This window comes from Rattus norvegicus, chromosome 5, assembly GCF_036323735.1.
Source record: "Rattus norvegicus strain BN/NHsdMcwi chromosome 5, GRCr8, whole genome shotgun sequence".
Lineage (NCBI taxonomy): Eukaryota > Metazoa > Chordata > Mammalia > Rodentia > Muridae > Rattus > Rattus norvegicus.
The window spans coordinates 33,484,692-33,499,918 of NC_086023.1; the positions used below are offsets into that span (position 1 = coordinate 33,484,692).

A 15,227-nucleotide genomic window follows, 5' to 3' on the forward strand; every position below is an offset into this window, starting at 1 on the left:
TCCCTCCCACCCTTTTTTTCTTTCCAAAGGAAAAAATTTAAAATGTTAAGATATGTATAATTCTCTTTCCGTAAGTGTGGCTAGAAAGTGATGTGTCTGCCGAGATGGCTCGGTGTAAAGGCATTCTCCCCAAAGACCAGTGATTGGAGATCCATTCCTGGAGCCCACATAGAAGTGGCAGGAGAAAATGAAGACCATGCAGTTCTCTGATCTCTGTACTTGTGCTATCAAAAGTCATATGTTTGTCATGAGGAAGTTTTATACATCAAGCTTTTTTATACTAGGAAACAAAGTCACAATGGTAATAAGATATTCTGAGTTTTCACTTTTTGTACACCTTCATCTTTCTTCTTAATATGAACTACAGAGTCAGTGTGGTGGCTAAGCCAAGCAGCGCCTTGTATGAATGTGATCTTGTACAACAACGGAAATGAAATAATTGAAAGACTTGGCATTTTCATTCATTATTTTTCTCTTTGGAATCTTGGATACCTTTCCCTCAGAGCTGAGACTACAGAATCTGCTAACATCATGATCCATCTGGACTAGAAGTTACATCCATAGAGTCAAACCTGTATGTTTTCATTTTCTTGGTGTGAATAACAATTAGGTAAGCATTTTCATGACACATGTGACTCTGTCCCTCCACCAGATTCTCCTTCTGGGTCAAATATGTAGGGAGGTGAAGTGTATGAGTTGTGAGAGGCTGGAGATACCCAGGAAGTTGGGTGCTTAGTTAACTATGGACAGACATGAGTGTAACACATCAAGCCTGGGTAATATGACAGGAATAAAACAGTTGAAGGCTGGATGGTTGAGAATGGCAGGCATACAGAGGATTTCCTGAGGGGCACGTGTTTCAAATAGTGTTCTTAATTCTGTTCCATGGTCACCCTTAACTGCAAACTGAAGACTTTCTTCAGCACTTGAGCTGACTAGGAAAACATCCGGCCTTCAGTTGTTTTATTCCTGTAGTCAGAATCATTGCCATATTACCCAGGGTCCAGGTATATCTGTACTGATTTAAATTGTATAGCTGCAAGTAATCCTGAAAAGAAACATGCAGAAACTATTTTCCTTACTAGCATGTGAGGAACTGAAGAAAAGCACTGTCATTCCAAGGCCACTGTGTGTGTGTGTGTGTGTGTGTGTGTGTGTGTGTGTGTGTGTGTGTCCATGTATCCCAGGCTGGCTACATACTTACTATCTAGTTAATGATGACCTTAAACTTCTGCCTCTATCCACCAAGTGCTGAGATTACATCTGTGCACCGACAGCCCTAGTTAATAAGATGCCAGGGGTTAAGCCAGTGCCCCATGGATGTTAGACAAGAATCCTTATCAACTAAGCACTATCCCCAATCCACAAGGCCACCAGCTGATGACAAGCTTCATGTTCCTCTCAATGAAGTCTTGTCTGGTATATATACATGTTAACTTAATACAAAAATGAGCAACGAATTAAGGCTTCTGGAACATTTTAATAAAATAAACTTAGTCCTAATTTGAGTCTAGCATCCTAAAATCTCCCCAAACCAAATATTTTAAAGGGCAGCGAAGGAAGGCAAATACACCTCAGATCATTGTGCCAATGCAAAGCTACACGTGATCCTGTTTGAGAGATGATTTGCTGAGTAAGCAAACATCAGTAAACAGATCTGAACAGTTTCAATATCCACGTATCAGAATTATGGATTTACCTACCCTTATGGTCCTATATAGAAAGTGGAGCACATAGAAAACCATAGTTACACTGTAGAAACTTTGGAGTTTGGAGACTGATTTGCCATTGCGTTGTTTTTAATAGCACCCTCGCTTTGGCATTTCAAACAGGATTAATTGACAAGGTTCTTCTATCTACATTACAAGGAACTTGAAACCTTTGCCCTGCTGTGTGGCTGACATGTAAAAAACGCTGGGAGGATGAATCATCTTCCCTTAATGTTCATGAAAATTCATGAAAATGCTGCCCCAGGCTACCAAAGGAGAGACAAAAACTATCTGCATTCTCCCAACCATAGGCAAATAAAACTTCAAATGGCAGATCCCTTGGTGTTAGATATAAGCATAGAAAAATAGTAGAAATATCTCTCCTTTAGGGAATGCCTTGTCTCCTGTAGCTAATCTTCCCCTCAAATCCTAATCCCCCCTTCTCTAGTCTCCGGCTGAGCGTGACTCATCCCTTACTTCCTCTCTTAACCTAAAATTATAAACACATTGGAGTCTTTTAATAATATCCTTACATTCTCAATCCTGTATTAACGTCTAGCTCTCCTTCCTTCCAGTCTGTAAAGATTATGAAAGTGATTAAGACTCATTCCATCATGCTCCCTTTTACTCTCACACTTAAGAACTTGAGGGATCCTCCTTAGTGTTTCTCACCCTGATTGTTTGTGACCTTGAGTAACGTTGACCTTCCCTCCTTCCTTTCTCAGCTCCTCTTTTTCTTGTATTTCTGCTATACAAAAGACCTTTTGATTCCTCTTAATCCTTGAATTTATTTTTAATTTGAAATCTGATTCTACCACGTTGCCTGTGTGGCCTTGGGTAGCTTACATTAAAAAACAAGTGCTGATTGTGCTGAACTGGCCAGGCTCTGATTTGCCTCTCTGTCAATCCGGCTTTCTGCCTGCAACAGAGGCAATGGTGCAGTTTTACAGTTGATTCTGCTGGGTTGACTGGGTGGAATGATGTCTAGAGAAATAGTGAAGCACATTTTTGGGGTTTGTGTTGGAAGGTGGTTTCTAGAGAAGACTGGTATGTGGGAGACACAAGTGAGGAGGATTCACCCATGCAGGTGGAAGGATAGACTGAGGAAAAGCAAACTTCTGGGTTGGAGAGATGGCTCAGTGGTTAAGAGCACTGACTGCTCTTCCAGAGGTCCTGAGTTCAATTCCCAGCAACCACATGGTGGTTCACAACCATCTGTAACGAGATCTGATTCAGTGTGTGTGAAGACAGCTACAGTATACTCATATGTGTGTGTGTGTGTGTGTGTGTGTGTGTGTGTGTGTGTGTGTCTGTGTCTGTGTGTATAGTAAATAAATAAAAATCTTTTTTAAAAAAAAGGAAAGAAAAGCAAACTTCTGCTGGTTCACTGTCTGCTCTTGGGGACATTTGGTTTTGTTTTGACTTGGCTTGTTCTTAATGTTGCCCTTCCTTGAGGACATGCATAGCTGACCTTTGCTACTCTATGGGCTCTACTTTTTCCCACCCTTTATATCTCCACTTGCTTTACTCCCTGTGAGTAGATATGAGAGAAATAAGTATGAGGGGAGGGAGGAACAGAGGGAGACAGACAGACAGACACAAAGATCCCTGAATATAATTTGTAGCAGTAGATAATTAATCTGTTCTAATCTTCCCGATGGCAGTGTGAGTTCCTCGCTACCTGCCCCAATGTTCTGGAATCCTGAAAGACACACACACACACACACACACACACACACACACACACACACAGAGCCTTATATTTAATATGCCTTAATCAGCTCAATAGCTGGGCCACTCCCAAACTTCCATGTTGCTAACACCTCTCATCTGATACTCCTGAGTTATTACTTTCTAAAATCTATATTCCAGCCTTGCTACCCTAGACCCAATTTGTGCGTGGAGGGGGGGGGTGTTCCTTACATGATTGCTACTCTGTCTTCTACAGTTCTCAAGCCTGAATCTTATTCCTTTCCTGGCATCAGGAATGTAAATCCTCCTTCTTCTCTTAGTCCCCTTGCCTGGAAATCCTAAAGTCCCACCTCTGTCTCCTTGTCCAGTCATTGGGCACCAGCAACTTTATTTACTAATCAGAACCAACTGGGGACAGGAACCCTCAGTGTCTTACAGGTGGTTTCTTGTGCCATTTTGGAAACTCAATTAGCATAATACAAGTGTTAAACCAAATCCAGAACACTAATTTATTTCTTTTGTTTCTTCTTTGAGTGTGACTACTGTAACCAATCTCCCTGAATGACCAGCCACCATCAACCCTGCCTATAGTGACCTAACATTTATATACCCTCTGAAAAGTTCCCAGAATTCCAAACATCATACAGTCGGAGAAACTATCTGCAGCTGGAAATGCCACGCCTCTGTTAAAGCATGAGGCATATCACAGTCAGTTGCAGTGAAGCAGTCCCATATCATCACACTAGGGATTAAAATGAAAACATATTCTTATAATATTTCTGAGTTTTTAAAGAAACCAACATTCTAGAATTTTCACTGCACACATAAGATCCCTTAGATTGGATCTGTATCATTTGGTCCATCTTGTTAGGAATATTCCTTGGACTGAGCAATTACTGTTTTCCCTTATTCTCCAGACCTCCCAGGCAGACAGGCTGGGTAGCTAGCCTCTGATTGTTCAAATCATTTCTAATATAACTCTTTATAATTAAATATTCTAGTGGTCTGTTCCTCTGGAGAAAAATACTTAAGTCTAATCAAACAAGTCTTACGAGAAATGGTGAATCATCAGGAAACCATTACCAGACATGGGAGAAAGCTGGAAACTTAGGAAATGACAATTCTTTCTAGGTAAGCATAGGTAATACCTTATGTTAAAATCATAGAGAAAGATGATTAAGAAGAAAGAGATGTGTATCCAGACTACCCAGTCTCTTCCTATCCCATGTTCTTCTGGTCTTGATCACTGCTCAAACCTAAGTGGAAACTGTCCTCAAACAGGAGGTTGGCTGATACTCCAGAAGTCTGCCTACTCAAGGTGAAAAGCAAGGCAGAGAAGGGTGGAGGAGGAACCTTATGGAGAATGAACAGAGAATGGCCAGCACACACACACACACACACACACACACACACACACACACACACACAATGCCTACTTCTCCTTGGTGCATGTAAAATGGCAGATCAGAAGTTGTCTCTGTGTGGCCTGGTAGAAGAGGAGAGATGGAATTAAAATGGTACTCTATTCCTATGGGGAATGAATGCATAGATAGACAGGCAGACAGATAGGTAAATGTATCTAAGTGAATCTATACATTTCTCTGGTAAGCAACCAGAAGCAACTGTCACTTGTTACACAAGGGCAATCATGGTTATTCCACTGAGCTAGGGTCAAGAGCAAATGTTAAGGAGATGTTGTTCCCTATTGACATGAACACTGTAGGAAAAGGGGCCAGAGAAGACTGGCGTAAATGGCTATCATGCAAGTATGGCTATCCCACGGGTGGAGACATTGACAGAAAAGTACTTCATTGGATACTCCATGGCAGAAGTGTGTCTTAGGAGCATGGAGGTAGGATTCTCCAAGGTGGTCCAAACTAAACTTTAAGAAGATGCCACCTCTGCCAATGCCTGAGTGGGTGAAAAGAAAAGCAGAAATGTAGCCAGGAAGAGAATACCTCTATGATCTACTCTGATACTAAAACTGGATGGGGACAGGCAGGTAAATGAAAGTACACTAATTTCCCCTATAAACGTAGATGCCAAGGGCAAGGAAAGGTCAGACAGTTCACATATTAAGAGGGATTTGGTTATATTCTAGGGATGTAAGATCGGTTCAATGTATACAAATAAATAAACATAATATAAAAGCATAGCTTAGGAACAGAAACCATATGTATGTTCATCACAACAGATACAGAAAGCCCAATGTTATTGCATGATAATTAGTCATAAGAAACTAGTAATATAAGGCATATATTTCAGATCAATAAAGGGCATATAAAACAAATCTATAGACAGTATTATACTAATTGGAGAAAAACTGAAGCACTTTCTCAAATTTAGAATGAGATAAGAGTGTTCGCTTTCTCCACTTTTATTTATTATAGTATTTGAAGTCTTAGTATGGCAACAAGTCATGAGAAATATATAAAAGGGATGCACACAAGTAAAGAAGAAGTCAAATACCACAACTGATAGCTGGCATGATGCTCCACTTAAAAGATTCTACTAGAAAACAGATCTGATAAACACTTTAAGAAAGTGGAATCCAAAACCAACATATAGAGGTCTGTAACCGTTCCACATATAAGTAAGAAAATTTGCTATAAATATATCTTATTTGCCATAGCAAACAAACCAAAGCAAACCGAAAACCCTATGATCGTGATGGCTTTTCATGTTAAGCATCAACCTGACAGATATAGAGATGAGACCTCGGGCATCACGGTGAGGGGTTGTGTGTGTGCATTCATCAAGGGAAGAACGTCTGCTCCCTGTGGGTGACATCATATCCTGGTTAGGAGTCTGGAGAGAAGGGGCTGAGTGGCAGCCAGCATTTGCTTCTTGTGAGTATCATGGGACTAGGTGCTTCAAGCTCCTGATGAAGACTTCCCTGATCGGAAGTACTGTGAGGCAGAATGAATCCCTCCTCCCATAAATTGCTTTTATCAAGAATTTATTTAACCATAACAGGAAGCCAGACTGAGATACCTAACCAAGCATATGAAAGACCACTAAGAAAACTTCAAAATGCTAAAGAAAGCAATTAAAGATGTTAAGAGATGGATTCTCGTCGCTTGGATTCTCGTGGTTTGGCAGAATTAATTTCTGGAAAATGGCTATACTGAAAATGATTTACAGATTCAATGCTATTATTAAAATTCAGTGATGTTCTTCATTAGACTTAGAGAATAAAAAATCTTATATCACAGGGAAGCACAAAAGACCACAAATAACCAAAGCTGGCCTCAACAGAAAGCATAAGGTTTTTGAGTCAGCATAGAATTATGGAAGTATGACAACATGGAGTAAAAGGAAAGAGGGGTGCACTGCTCCCCAGATCGCATCTGATTTTACTGCTGAGAAAGGCAGAGGATTTTAGACTCACTGACAAGGACCTTAATGGTCCACAGAGACAAAATGTGTTTTCTAAAAGACATCTTTCCCAAGAAAGTAAATAAATTGCTCTCATTTAAGGCCAAACAACGCATTCTTAGAGACACCTCAATCAAGAATATCAAGACTAGTAAATAAGGCTCGGTTTACTAAGGGCTAACATGAGGTATAATGATATATTCCCAACCTACTCCCTAGAATGAAATGAAGCCTTACTAAGAACACTTCTTTAACCTTTAATCTTATAACAAATTATACTCTTAGGGGAATATTAAAAAGAAGTGTTGGGAGGAGTCTTTCTTAACAAGTTTTAAAGATATAATGTGAGAGTCAGTCAAATCCCATATACACCCATTGTAACAAAACCTAATTGTGTCTTTTTTTCTTAGAGAGGCTTATATTTGTCCTATTGAGTATGCTTCCTCTTTCTCTCTTGAGAACCTTTCTATTCTTTTTCCTCCCCCTCCTCTTCATCCTTCTCCTCTTCCTCCTCCTCTTCTTCCTCCTCCTCTTCCTCCTCCTCTCTCTCTCTCTCTCTCTCTCTCTCTCTCTCTCTCTCTCTCTCCCTCTCCCTCTTCCTCTCCCTCTCTCTGTCTCTCCCTCTCTCTCTGTCACCAAGAAAAGTTTCTCTGTGTAACCCTGGATATCCTGAAACTCCCTCTGTGAACCAGGCTGGCCTTGAACAGAGATCTTCCTGCCTCTGCCTCCTGAGTGACAGGGTTAAAGACCTGTGCCAACACACACCTAGCTGAATCTTTCTAGTTTTAATAAATCCAACTTTGCTTCATATTTCAGTTGCCTTGAAGTTCAGTTCTTTATAGAATCATGTATCTAGGTTTTGCATGGGTAAAACTTCATGACAGAATACACACACACACACACACACACACACACACACACACACACACACACACACCAGATATGTAAAATAAAAAAATAGAATAGAGGACTTATAACCAAACACACATATACAGCTATATCCATATAAGTTTTAACAAAGTGCCAAGGACATACATTGAAAAAATGACAACCTCTTGAATAAATGTTGCCAAGAAGACTGAATGTGAAATTAGATGCATATTTCTTAAACTGCAGAAAAATCACTTTGAATGGATCAACAATCTTCACATGAGATCAGATGCTCTGAAACTGCTAGGGAAAAACACCTGAATATATAAGCATAGGCAAGAACTTTCTGGAAAGGACTGAAACAGCAAGGAAAACACTTTAAGAACGGATAAATGAGATAACACACAATGTAAAAATTTCTACAAAGAAAACAGTTATCTAGATGAAAAAATTCCTACACAATAAGAAAATAATATCACTGCCAACTATGTACCACACAAGGGTTAGTTTCTAGTATATGTAAAAAAACTGAAAAAATTAAATACTCCCAAATCTAAATCTTCTAATCAATAAACTAGTTAATGACTCCAATGAACAATTCTCTAAGGAAGAAGCAGAAGTTACCGATAAATACCTTTGCTATTCATGAAGTGCAAACTTAAAACTCCTGAGAGTCTCATTCCAGTCAGAATGGAAATCAGCAAGAAAACAAATATGGGTGAGGATGGGGGAAAGAGGAAGCCTTATTCACTGCTGGTGGTTAAGCTACCACATTGTGCCAGCCAGTGTGGAAATCAGAATGGAGGTTTCTCAAAAAGAAATAAACAAATAAAAAGCAACCAAGCAAACCAAAATCCTTACGTTATAAACAAAGAAACCTATACCACTCTACCACTCCTAGATACATCTACCTGAAGGACACTGCAACGTACTGCGGAGCTGCTCGCATGTTCATGTTCATGGCTGCTAAGAAATGGAGCCACCGTACACACCTATTTAAAAGCATGAATAGATGCAGAAAGTGTGATTCCTATGTGATACATGTGCATAAGCAATTTTCCTCAGCTCCAGTGGAAACTGAGCCTATGACATTGCAGAAATGAAGATGAATCACGTTAGGTTAAGTAAACTGAGCCTGGCTCATTGACAAATACTGCTTGAACTTACATATGCAAAACCATGAGTGTGCACGTGTGTGTGTGTGTGTGTGTGTGTGTGTGTGTGAACTAGAAAGTCAGAGGTCTGACGGAAGCAGGGAGGAGTGAAAGATGAGGTTACAGAATATACAAATTGTTACATGAATAATGCAGAAGGGAATTATTAAGGGGGAAAGAGACTATTAAGAGTGGATCACGGGGAGAGGGGGCCAATAAGATTATTAAAATTCCATAATGAAACACAATACTTGGGGGGTTAACCTAAAATTCAAAGTCTGTCAGGTATTCTAGGAAGCTAGGTTATTGGGGCTCATAGGACAGTCAAAATGGCAGCTTTCACAGTGTCTTTAGTTGTGGGGAGACAGACAGTGAAGGAAATCTCTTTGGCAGGCAGACTTGTCCTTCAGGTGAGAGTCGTCCAGGATGTCCTTTCTGAAAACAGGCCTGCAGCACCTAGTATGAGTAAGGGAAGGGAAACTAGACTTTCTAAGAGACAAGGGAAGACCATTCACCAGAGAGATAGCAGGGGTAGAGTGAGGGATCAGCAGGGGTAGAGTGTGAACAACCTCAGGTAGGAGACTTACCCATGCAAGAGAGGGGATGCCAGTGTGCTAGTATGTGATGAGGCAAGGGCAATGAGGTAGGGGTGGCAGCAGAGGTGAGGTCATAAACACCTTTGTAGGCCAGGGGAAGAGTTAATATTTTCCCATAAGGGTTTTAGGCTGATCATGATGGACCACTGTGTGGGAATCAAGACATGCCTCGCTTCCCATCGTAAAACGTAATCTTCATAATTCTACGAAAAATAAATTACAGTGGCACAAGCGTGGAAACGTTCCACTACAATTTACACTGCGGTGGGTCAAGGCACTGTGCCCAGTGGATGCAGATGGTATCTTGGATAATCATGTGCTGTGTAAATAGGGATGAACTCCTGATCCAAGACTGGCCCATCCAGAGAACTGGCATCGCAAGAGCTGGCTCAGAACTCAGGCCTCTGCATTTGGATTTTAGTCTTCTATAATGTGAACTGGAGACTTACGCATGGAGTTGGTATGGGAATAAACGACAGAGAACAGAAATGGAAATAGGATGCCGGGCTTCATCATCGTCATCACCACCACCACAATTATTATTATTATTATTATTATTATTATTATTATTATCATCATTATTATTATCATTATTATTAAATATTAAGTAATATGAGGTAGTCTTCCAGACTCTTCACAAGGGTCTAAGTAACAAATTTCATTTCTCAGACCTGTCCTTCTTCACACCAGTCAGAAGTAATGAAGACCTGCCCTGATAATCTCACTTTCACATGTCAGTGGTTTTTCTTCTCACTATTTCCATCAAGAACTAACTGGCATTCTTACTCTTCACTATCTTCCTTCCCAAGATGAAAAGTCGCAGAGCTCAGTCTCTGGAACATTGATAAGTGACATGGCAAAGAGCAAAAGGATTTTGGAAAGTTTCCGAAGGCATATAAAAGCTAGTCACAATTCACTTGGCAGAATATGTCGTGCAGACTGACCCAAACACAAGGCCTAAACAGAAAAGCCAGTCTACCATGACTGAGAATACAGAGAATATTTAGCACACCTATTACCATTCAGTCATCCATAACCATGGTTTTAACTGTTGCCTGTGTATCAATGTCAAAATTTCTAGGAGTGGTAATTCATGCCAACACTGTTATTCCTATTTTCAAACATCTAACCGAATCCACATTTGGCTCTTGATATGGACATCTCGATTCTCATGCATCAAACTCATTTATTATATTTTCCTTGGGTCAATGTTTCCATCTATTTACTACCTCAAATAAGAACTCTAGATAGCATTCTTGATTCCTTATCCTGCTTTCCTAGCACTATGTCAGTCTTAAATCTATACATAGCCCTGAAAGGGCTGGTAACAGAAGCCCTTAACAAAGGTCTTCTGAGGAGGAATCTTTTTCCAAGCACAGTGCTTGGCACTCAGGAAAGGATTAGGAACTAGAAGACACATTTTCTGAAGAGTGGCCCTTCACAACCAATCCCCTGGGCTCCTAAACAACCAAGTTATCTAGAACCCACTGGGAGACTTAATCTCTGGGATTGTACATCTGGCCTCCTCAGAACAGACAAGAACTCCTTCCCTAAAGTCGCTAGACAGCTTTGGATGAGAGTGACACGCTGCTTGTTTGCAGGAGAGGTCAATCGGAAACCACTAGAGAGGCACTTGGCAAGAGTTCCAGCAGCTGCGGCCAAGGGTCTTTGACACGCAGGCAGGCACGCGCGCGCCCGTGGAAGCTGGGAGCGCGCAGCCCCGGGTCCCCTTTCCGCTTCCCGTGGCTTCCCTCCACCTCACTCTACTGCCCTGGCAGCGGAGGACTCGGTTGCCAGAGAGACGCGGGTACCTCGCCACTCAACCGCAGCCCCCGCCCGGCGTCACGGGGGCGTGACCCACCACCCAGCTATGTCTCCGCCCCCTGTGCGCGTGCCCCGCCCCTCGGGCCCAAGGGGGCGGGCTCTGCGAGCGCGGGGTCCAGACTCCACCGACTCCCGGTCGGACCGTGTCTCGACTGCCGCTGCTGCCGTCTGTCTCCGGCCGTTCCCTCCCCGCAAGCGGACGCAGGGAGCCGAGGCCTGGCGTGCGGGGTGCCATGGAAGGCGGCAGGCAGGGGGACGCGGCGGGAGCGGAGACACTGGCCGGCTGAGGCCGAGGCATGCGGAACCCCGGCGGAAGCCTGCTCCACACGCTGCCCCGGGCCTTGCAGCACGCCGGTCGGCCGGGCGGTGCGGAGCAGCCGGGCCGCTGGGCACCGGAGCGGACAGCGGGAGGGGACTGCTCGGAGGACCGCCTTCCCCGTGGGGGCGGGGCCAGCGCGGCTGCTGCTGCGGCGGCGGCCTCGGGCGCGCTGCTCGGCGCCTATCTGGAGCGCCACGGTCCGCCCGCGGCCTCGGACTTGCCGGCGCCGGCCGGGGCGTTGGCAGGCGGCCCCGGGAGCGGCGGCGGCGTGGTGGTCGGGGTGGCCGAGGTGAGAAACTGGCGCTGCTGCTGCCTCGGCAGCACCTGTTGGTGCCGGAGCCTCGTGCTGGTGTGCGTGCTGGCCGCCCTGTGCTTCGCTTCCCTGGCCCTGGTCCGCCGCTACCTGCAGCACCTCCTGCTCTGGGTGGAGAGCCTCGACTCGCTGCTCGGTGTCCTGCTCTTCGTCGTGGGCTTCATCGTGGTCTCCTTCCCCTGCGGCTGGGGCTACATCGTGCTTAATGTGGCGGCCGGCTACCTGTACGGCTTCGTGCTAGGCATGGGGCTCATGGTGGTGGGCGTCCTCATCGGCACCTTTATTGCTCATGTGGTCTGCAAGCGGCTGCTCACCGCCTGGGTGGCCGCCAGGATCCAGAGCAGCGACAAGCTGAGCGCCGTTATCCGTGTCGTGGAGGGAGGAAGCGGCCTGAAGGTGGTGGCGCTGGCCCGGCTGACTCCCATACCTTTTGGGCTTCAGAATGCAGTGTTTTCGGTAAGTGGTCCCCTTGGCCTTTCTTTCTCGATCACTCTCCAAATTTGTCTTTTAGAGCCCTTGTGACCACCCTAGGAGGCGCTCTGTATGACAGATACCCAACAGAGCGTCATTGACGTTTTTTATGACATCCTGAAAAAATTATACTACAAATTCATATAACACAGTCCCTTGAAAGACCTGCTAAAGAACTAATTTTTTTCCCGGTGCGTGTGTTTGTGTATGAGTTTGATAAGAAAAAGTGAAGTACTCATTTAACTTGGGTTGGGGGAGACAGGCAAAGGAAAGTATCCTGTTGTCATTGCATGTCTGAAGCGGCTTTGGTAGCTTTTTGACTTTGAGACTTGACTTCCTAGCTTCTCTCTGCCCTGCATACATTGGGAGCAGGGTTTTGATTCAAGTTTCTGGCTATATTGGGGCTGTGGATCGCTTTTGTTTTTAGCAGTGGAGGAGACAGCCGAGACCCCAAGTTCTTGGAGTTTCCTAAATTTTCAATAGGCTTCTTAAAAGTAGTTTGCCGTAATACTGTGTAAAAGCTGAGGATCCTGTTTATCTTTGTTTAGAATTCTATTTTGAAGTCACTTGGGTGGTTCATAAAACAAAGTGAGCACCGGCTCTTCTTACCTTGTAAGGTTTAGCTTCTTCCGTGTAGGTTTCTATAGCGAGGGTGCACCAGATTTAAGGGTAGAAATGTTGCTGGTGAGGTAGCGACCACTTGATGGGAACTCTGTGGCTTTAGGACAAATTATGAAACCTAATCTGAAGTATGTCTTGTTTGAAGACAGGCCCGCACTCTAGCCCAGGCTGTCCTAGAACTCACTGTGTAGCTCAGGCTGGCCTCAGACAGGCAGTGATTCTCCTGCCTTAACCTCCCTTAGTGTTGTGTGACCAGCATGGGTCCCCGTGTCCAGCTTTGACTTGACTTTTGTGGAAAAGGACCAGCTGACTGACTTTCCCACGTTCAGTGACTGCAAACTAGAGCTCACACCTGTGATTCCTAGGTATTCGCCATCAAATCAAAGGAAACTGCAAGTAGTGAGGGACAGCAGTAAGTGTGGCCTCAGCCCTTCAGCTTTTATTGTTTCACACTGGAATATGAGCATACATGGTGATCAGCCTTAATAGATCAGCTGAACCAAGACTATGAGATATGACCAGGAACATGAGTTTAATGCCGATAGTGTGATCACGGCCAGCATCTTTTTCTTGTCTGCGTAGTGTGTTGAAAGATACTTTTTCCAGGGATCTTCCGTCCTCAGCCGGTAGAAGTGACTGTACAATCAAATAGTTGTTGCCTACAGCAGATGGGAACACTGAGCTGGTACTCTGCAGTCCTGCTGTCTTCGGCGTCTGCTGACCTTGGCTAAGATGTCTGTTCTTTCTGCACCTTAATTTCCGTTTGTAAGATGAGGAAAGTGTTGGGTCTTGTTTGATGGGCTACTGGTGTGCATTTTGTTGTTTAGCTACTGGTTGCTCTGTCTGTTGTTTTTGCCCAGAGTCACCTGGGAAGTAAAGAAGCGGTGGAGCCAAACTTTGACCTGTGGCCTAGATAGCGCCCCAGCCTATAGCCCACTCTGTTTCCTCATGGGATATTTGCTACCTAATAAAGTCACAGATACTGGAGAAGATATGTATTGATTACAACCTTTTCCTTTCCTAATGTCTCTTTTATATTAAATTCATAAGTACTATACTACTGTAAATAGTTTGAGGTTACTCAATTTGTAGTTGAGTTTAACAGGGGTCAGGAGCCTTTCATTTTGGCATTAACTGCATCAGGAGAAAAAGAAGAAAGAATTCTATTGCAAGAGGGTATTGTTACCATTTCAGAAAGAAGACAACAACGCCTCATTATCCTGAAACTTTTAGAGTCACCTGGCAGAGGCAGCGCAGCGGTTAAGACATGTAATCAGCTGATGGTAGCGTGTGTTGCTGTAAAATTCTCAAGCATAAACAGAAGCAGGATGGGCCGTGAAGGTCTGGACATGGTCTGTTGGTCCACATCCTCCTAGGCTGTCTTCTCGTAGCAGAGGCCCTTTCAACCTACGTAGTTGGCTGTGTTTGCTCAGGGTCAGTGAGATTGAGAAAACACAGTGTGGGGCAAGGTTGGCTTGAACCCGAATTCTCTGTTTTGCCTTCTAGATCATCGTTGTGCCTCTAGACCTCATGCCAATCGCACCTAGCCAGACATACTCTTTTGTTCTCTACTTTTCTTCTTATCGAGTCTTTTAAAGTACCGCCCCCTCCACTTGAAAACGATTTCTCATTTTCTCAATGACCATGAATATAATATTAGCTCAAAGAGGAACTTAGGTATAAAAGTCAGACAAAGCACAGATTCTGAAAATAGTCTTTGCTTGGTTCCTCCTATGTGAAATCCCTGTTTCCTCATTTGCAAAATGCTGTAGAGTCATGAGTGTCTACTAAGCTAATGTTTTGAAGGCATTATTTTGCCTGCCCCATACAATTGTTGGTGACCAAGGTAGTTATAGTTTTGTAAAAGTTGAGTATATTGAAGATGAAAGGGGGTTTCCCTTGCTTCTAATTATTAACCATGATTTTTTAATTCTCCCTTGCACGCTAGAAAGAGATTAGCAAGCTTACACACAACACTTGATAACTCTCCAAATAGAAAGTATTGGTCCGTGAGCTGTAAGAAATAAAATTCTTCAGGTGTGTACTTAGGTGTTTCTCTCCCATCGTTTCTCCTGGGACTTTCTCACAGTGTCTTTGATGAAATCCTCTATCTGCAGGTCTCGATGCACATTACAGAGATCTCGGAACTTACAGTTTGCATGCTCCTAAGTGGACACACATTTGAGATGACTTGTACGGTTTCTTACTAGATTATTCATGGTAGCCTTAATTAGGCCGTTTTGGTAACCCTAGTTTTCGGTGGTCCAAAGGGAAGGTTTG

The 15,227-nt window shown here is 43.5% G+C and overlaps 1 protein-coding gene and 1 long non-coding RNA gene across 5 annotated transcripts in view; one reads left to right on the top strand and one right to left on the bottom strand.

Moving 5' to 3' along the window:
* Positions 1 to 1,467: 1,467 nt before the first annotated feature.
* LOC134478938 (uncharacterized) lies at positions 1,468 to 11,234 on the bottom strand. Its single transcript, XR_010051713.1, has 2 exons — positions 9,391 to 11,234; positions 1,468 to 9,259 (listed from the first exon to the last, which is right to left on the bottom strand). It is a non-coding gene; the product is annotated as an uncharacterized LOC134478938 (long non-coding RNA).
* Positions 11,235 to 11,300: 66 nt separating this feature from the next.
* Tmem64 (transmembrane protein 64) overlaps positions 11,301 to 15,227 on the top strand; it is a 46,399-nt gene continuing 42,472 nt past the window's right edge. Inside the window, exon 1 of one of the 4 annotated variants that reach the window (XM_017593699.3) lies at positions 11,301 to 12,311. In XM_017593699.3, coding sequence (XP_017449188.1) covers positions 11,520 to 12,311 — 792 coding nt within the window. In that variant the 5' untranslated portion in view covers positions 11,301 to 11,519. The remainder of the gene's footprint in view (positions 12,312 to 15,227) is intronic. The other 3 variants (XM_063288438.1, XM_063288439.1, NM_001399333.1) reach the window with 3 other exon arrangements.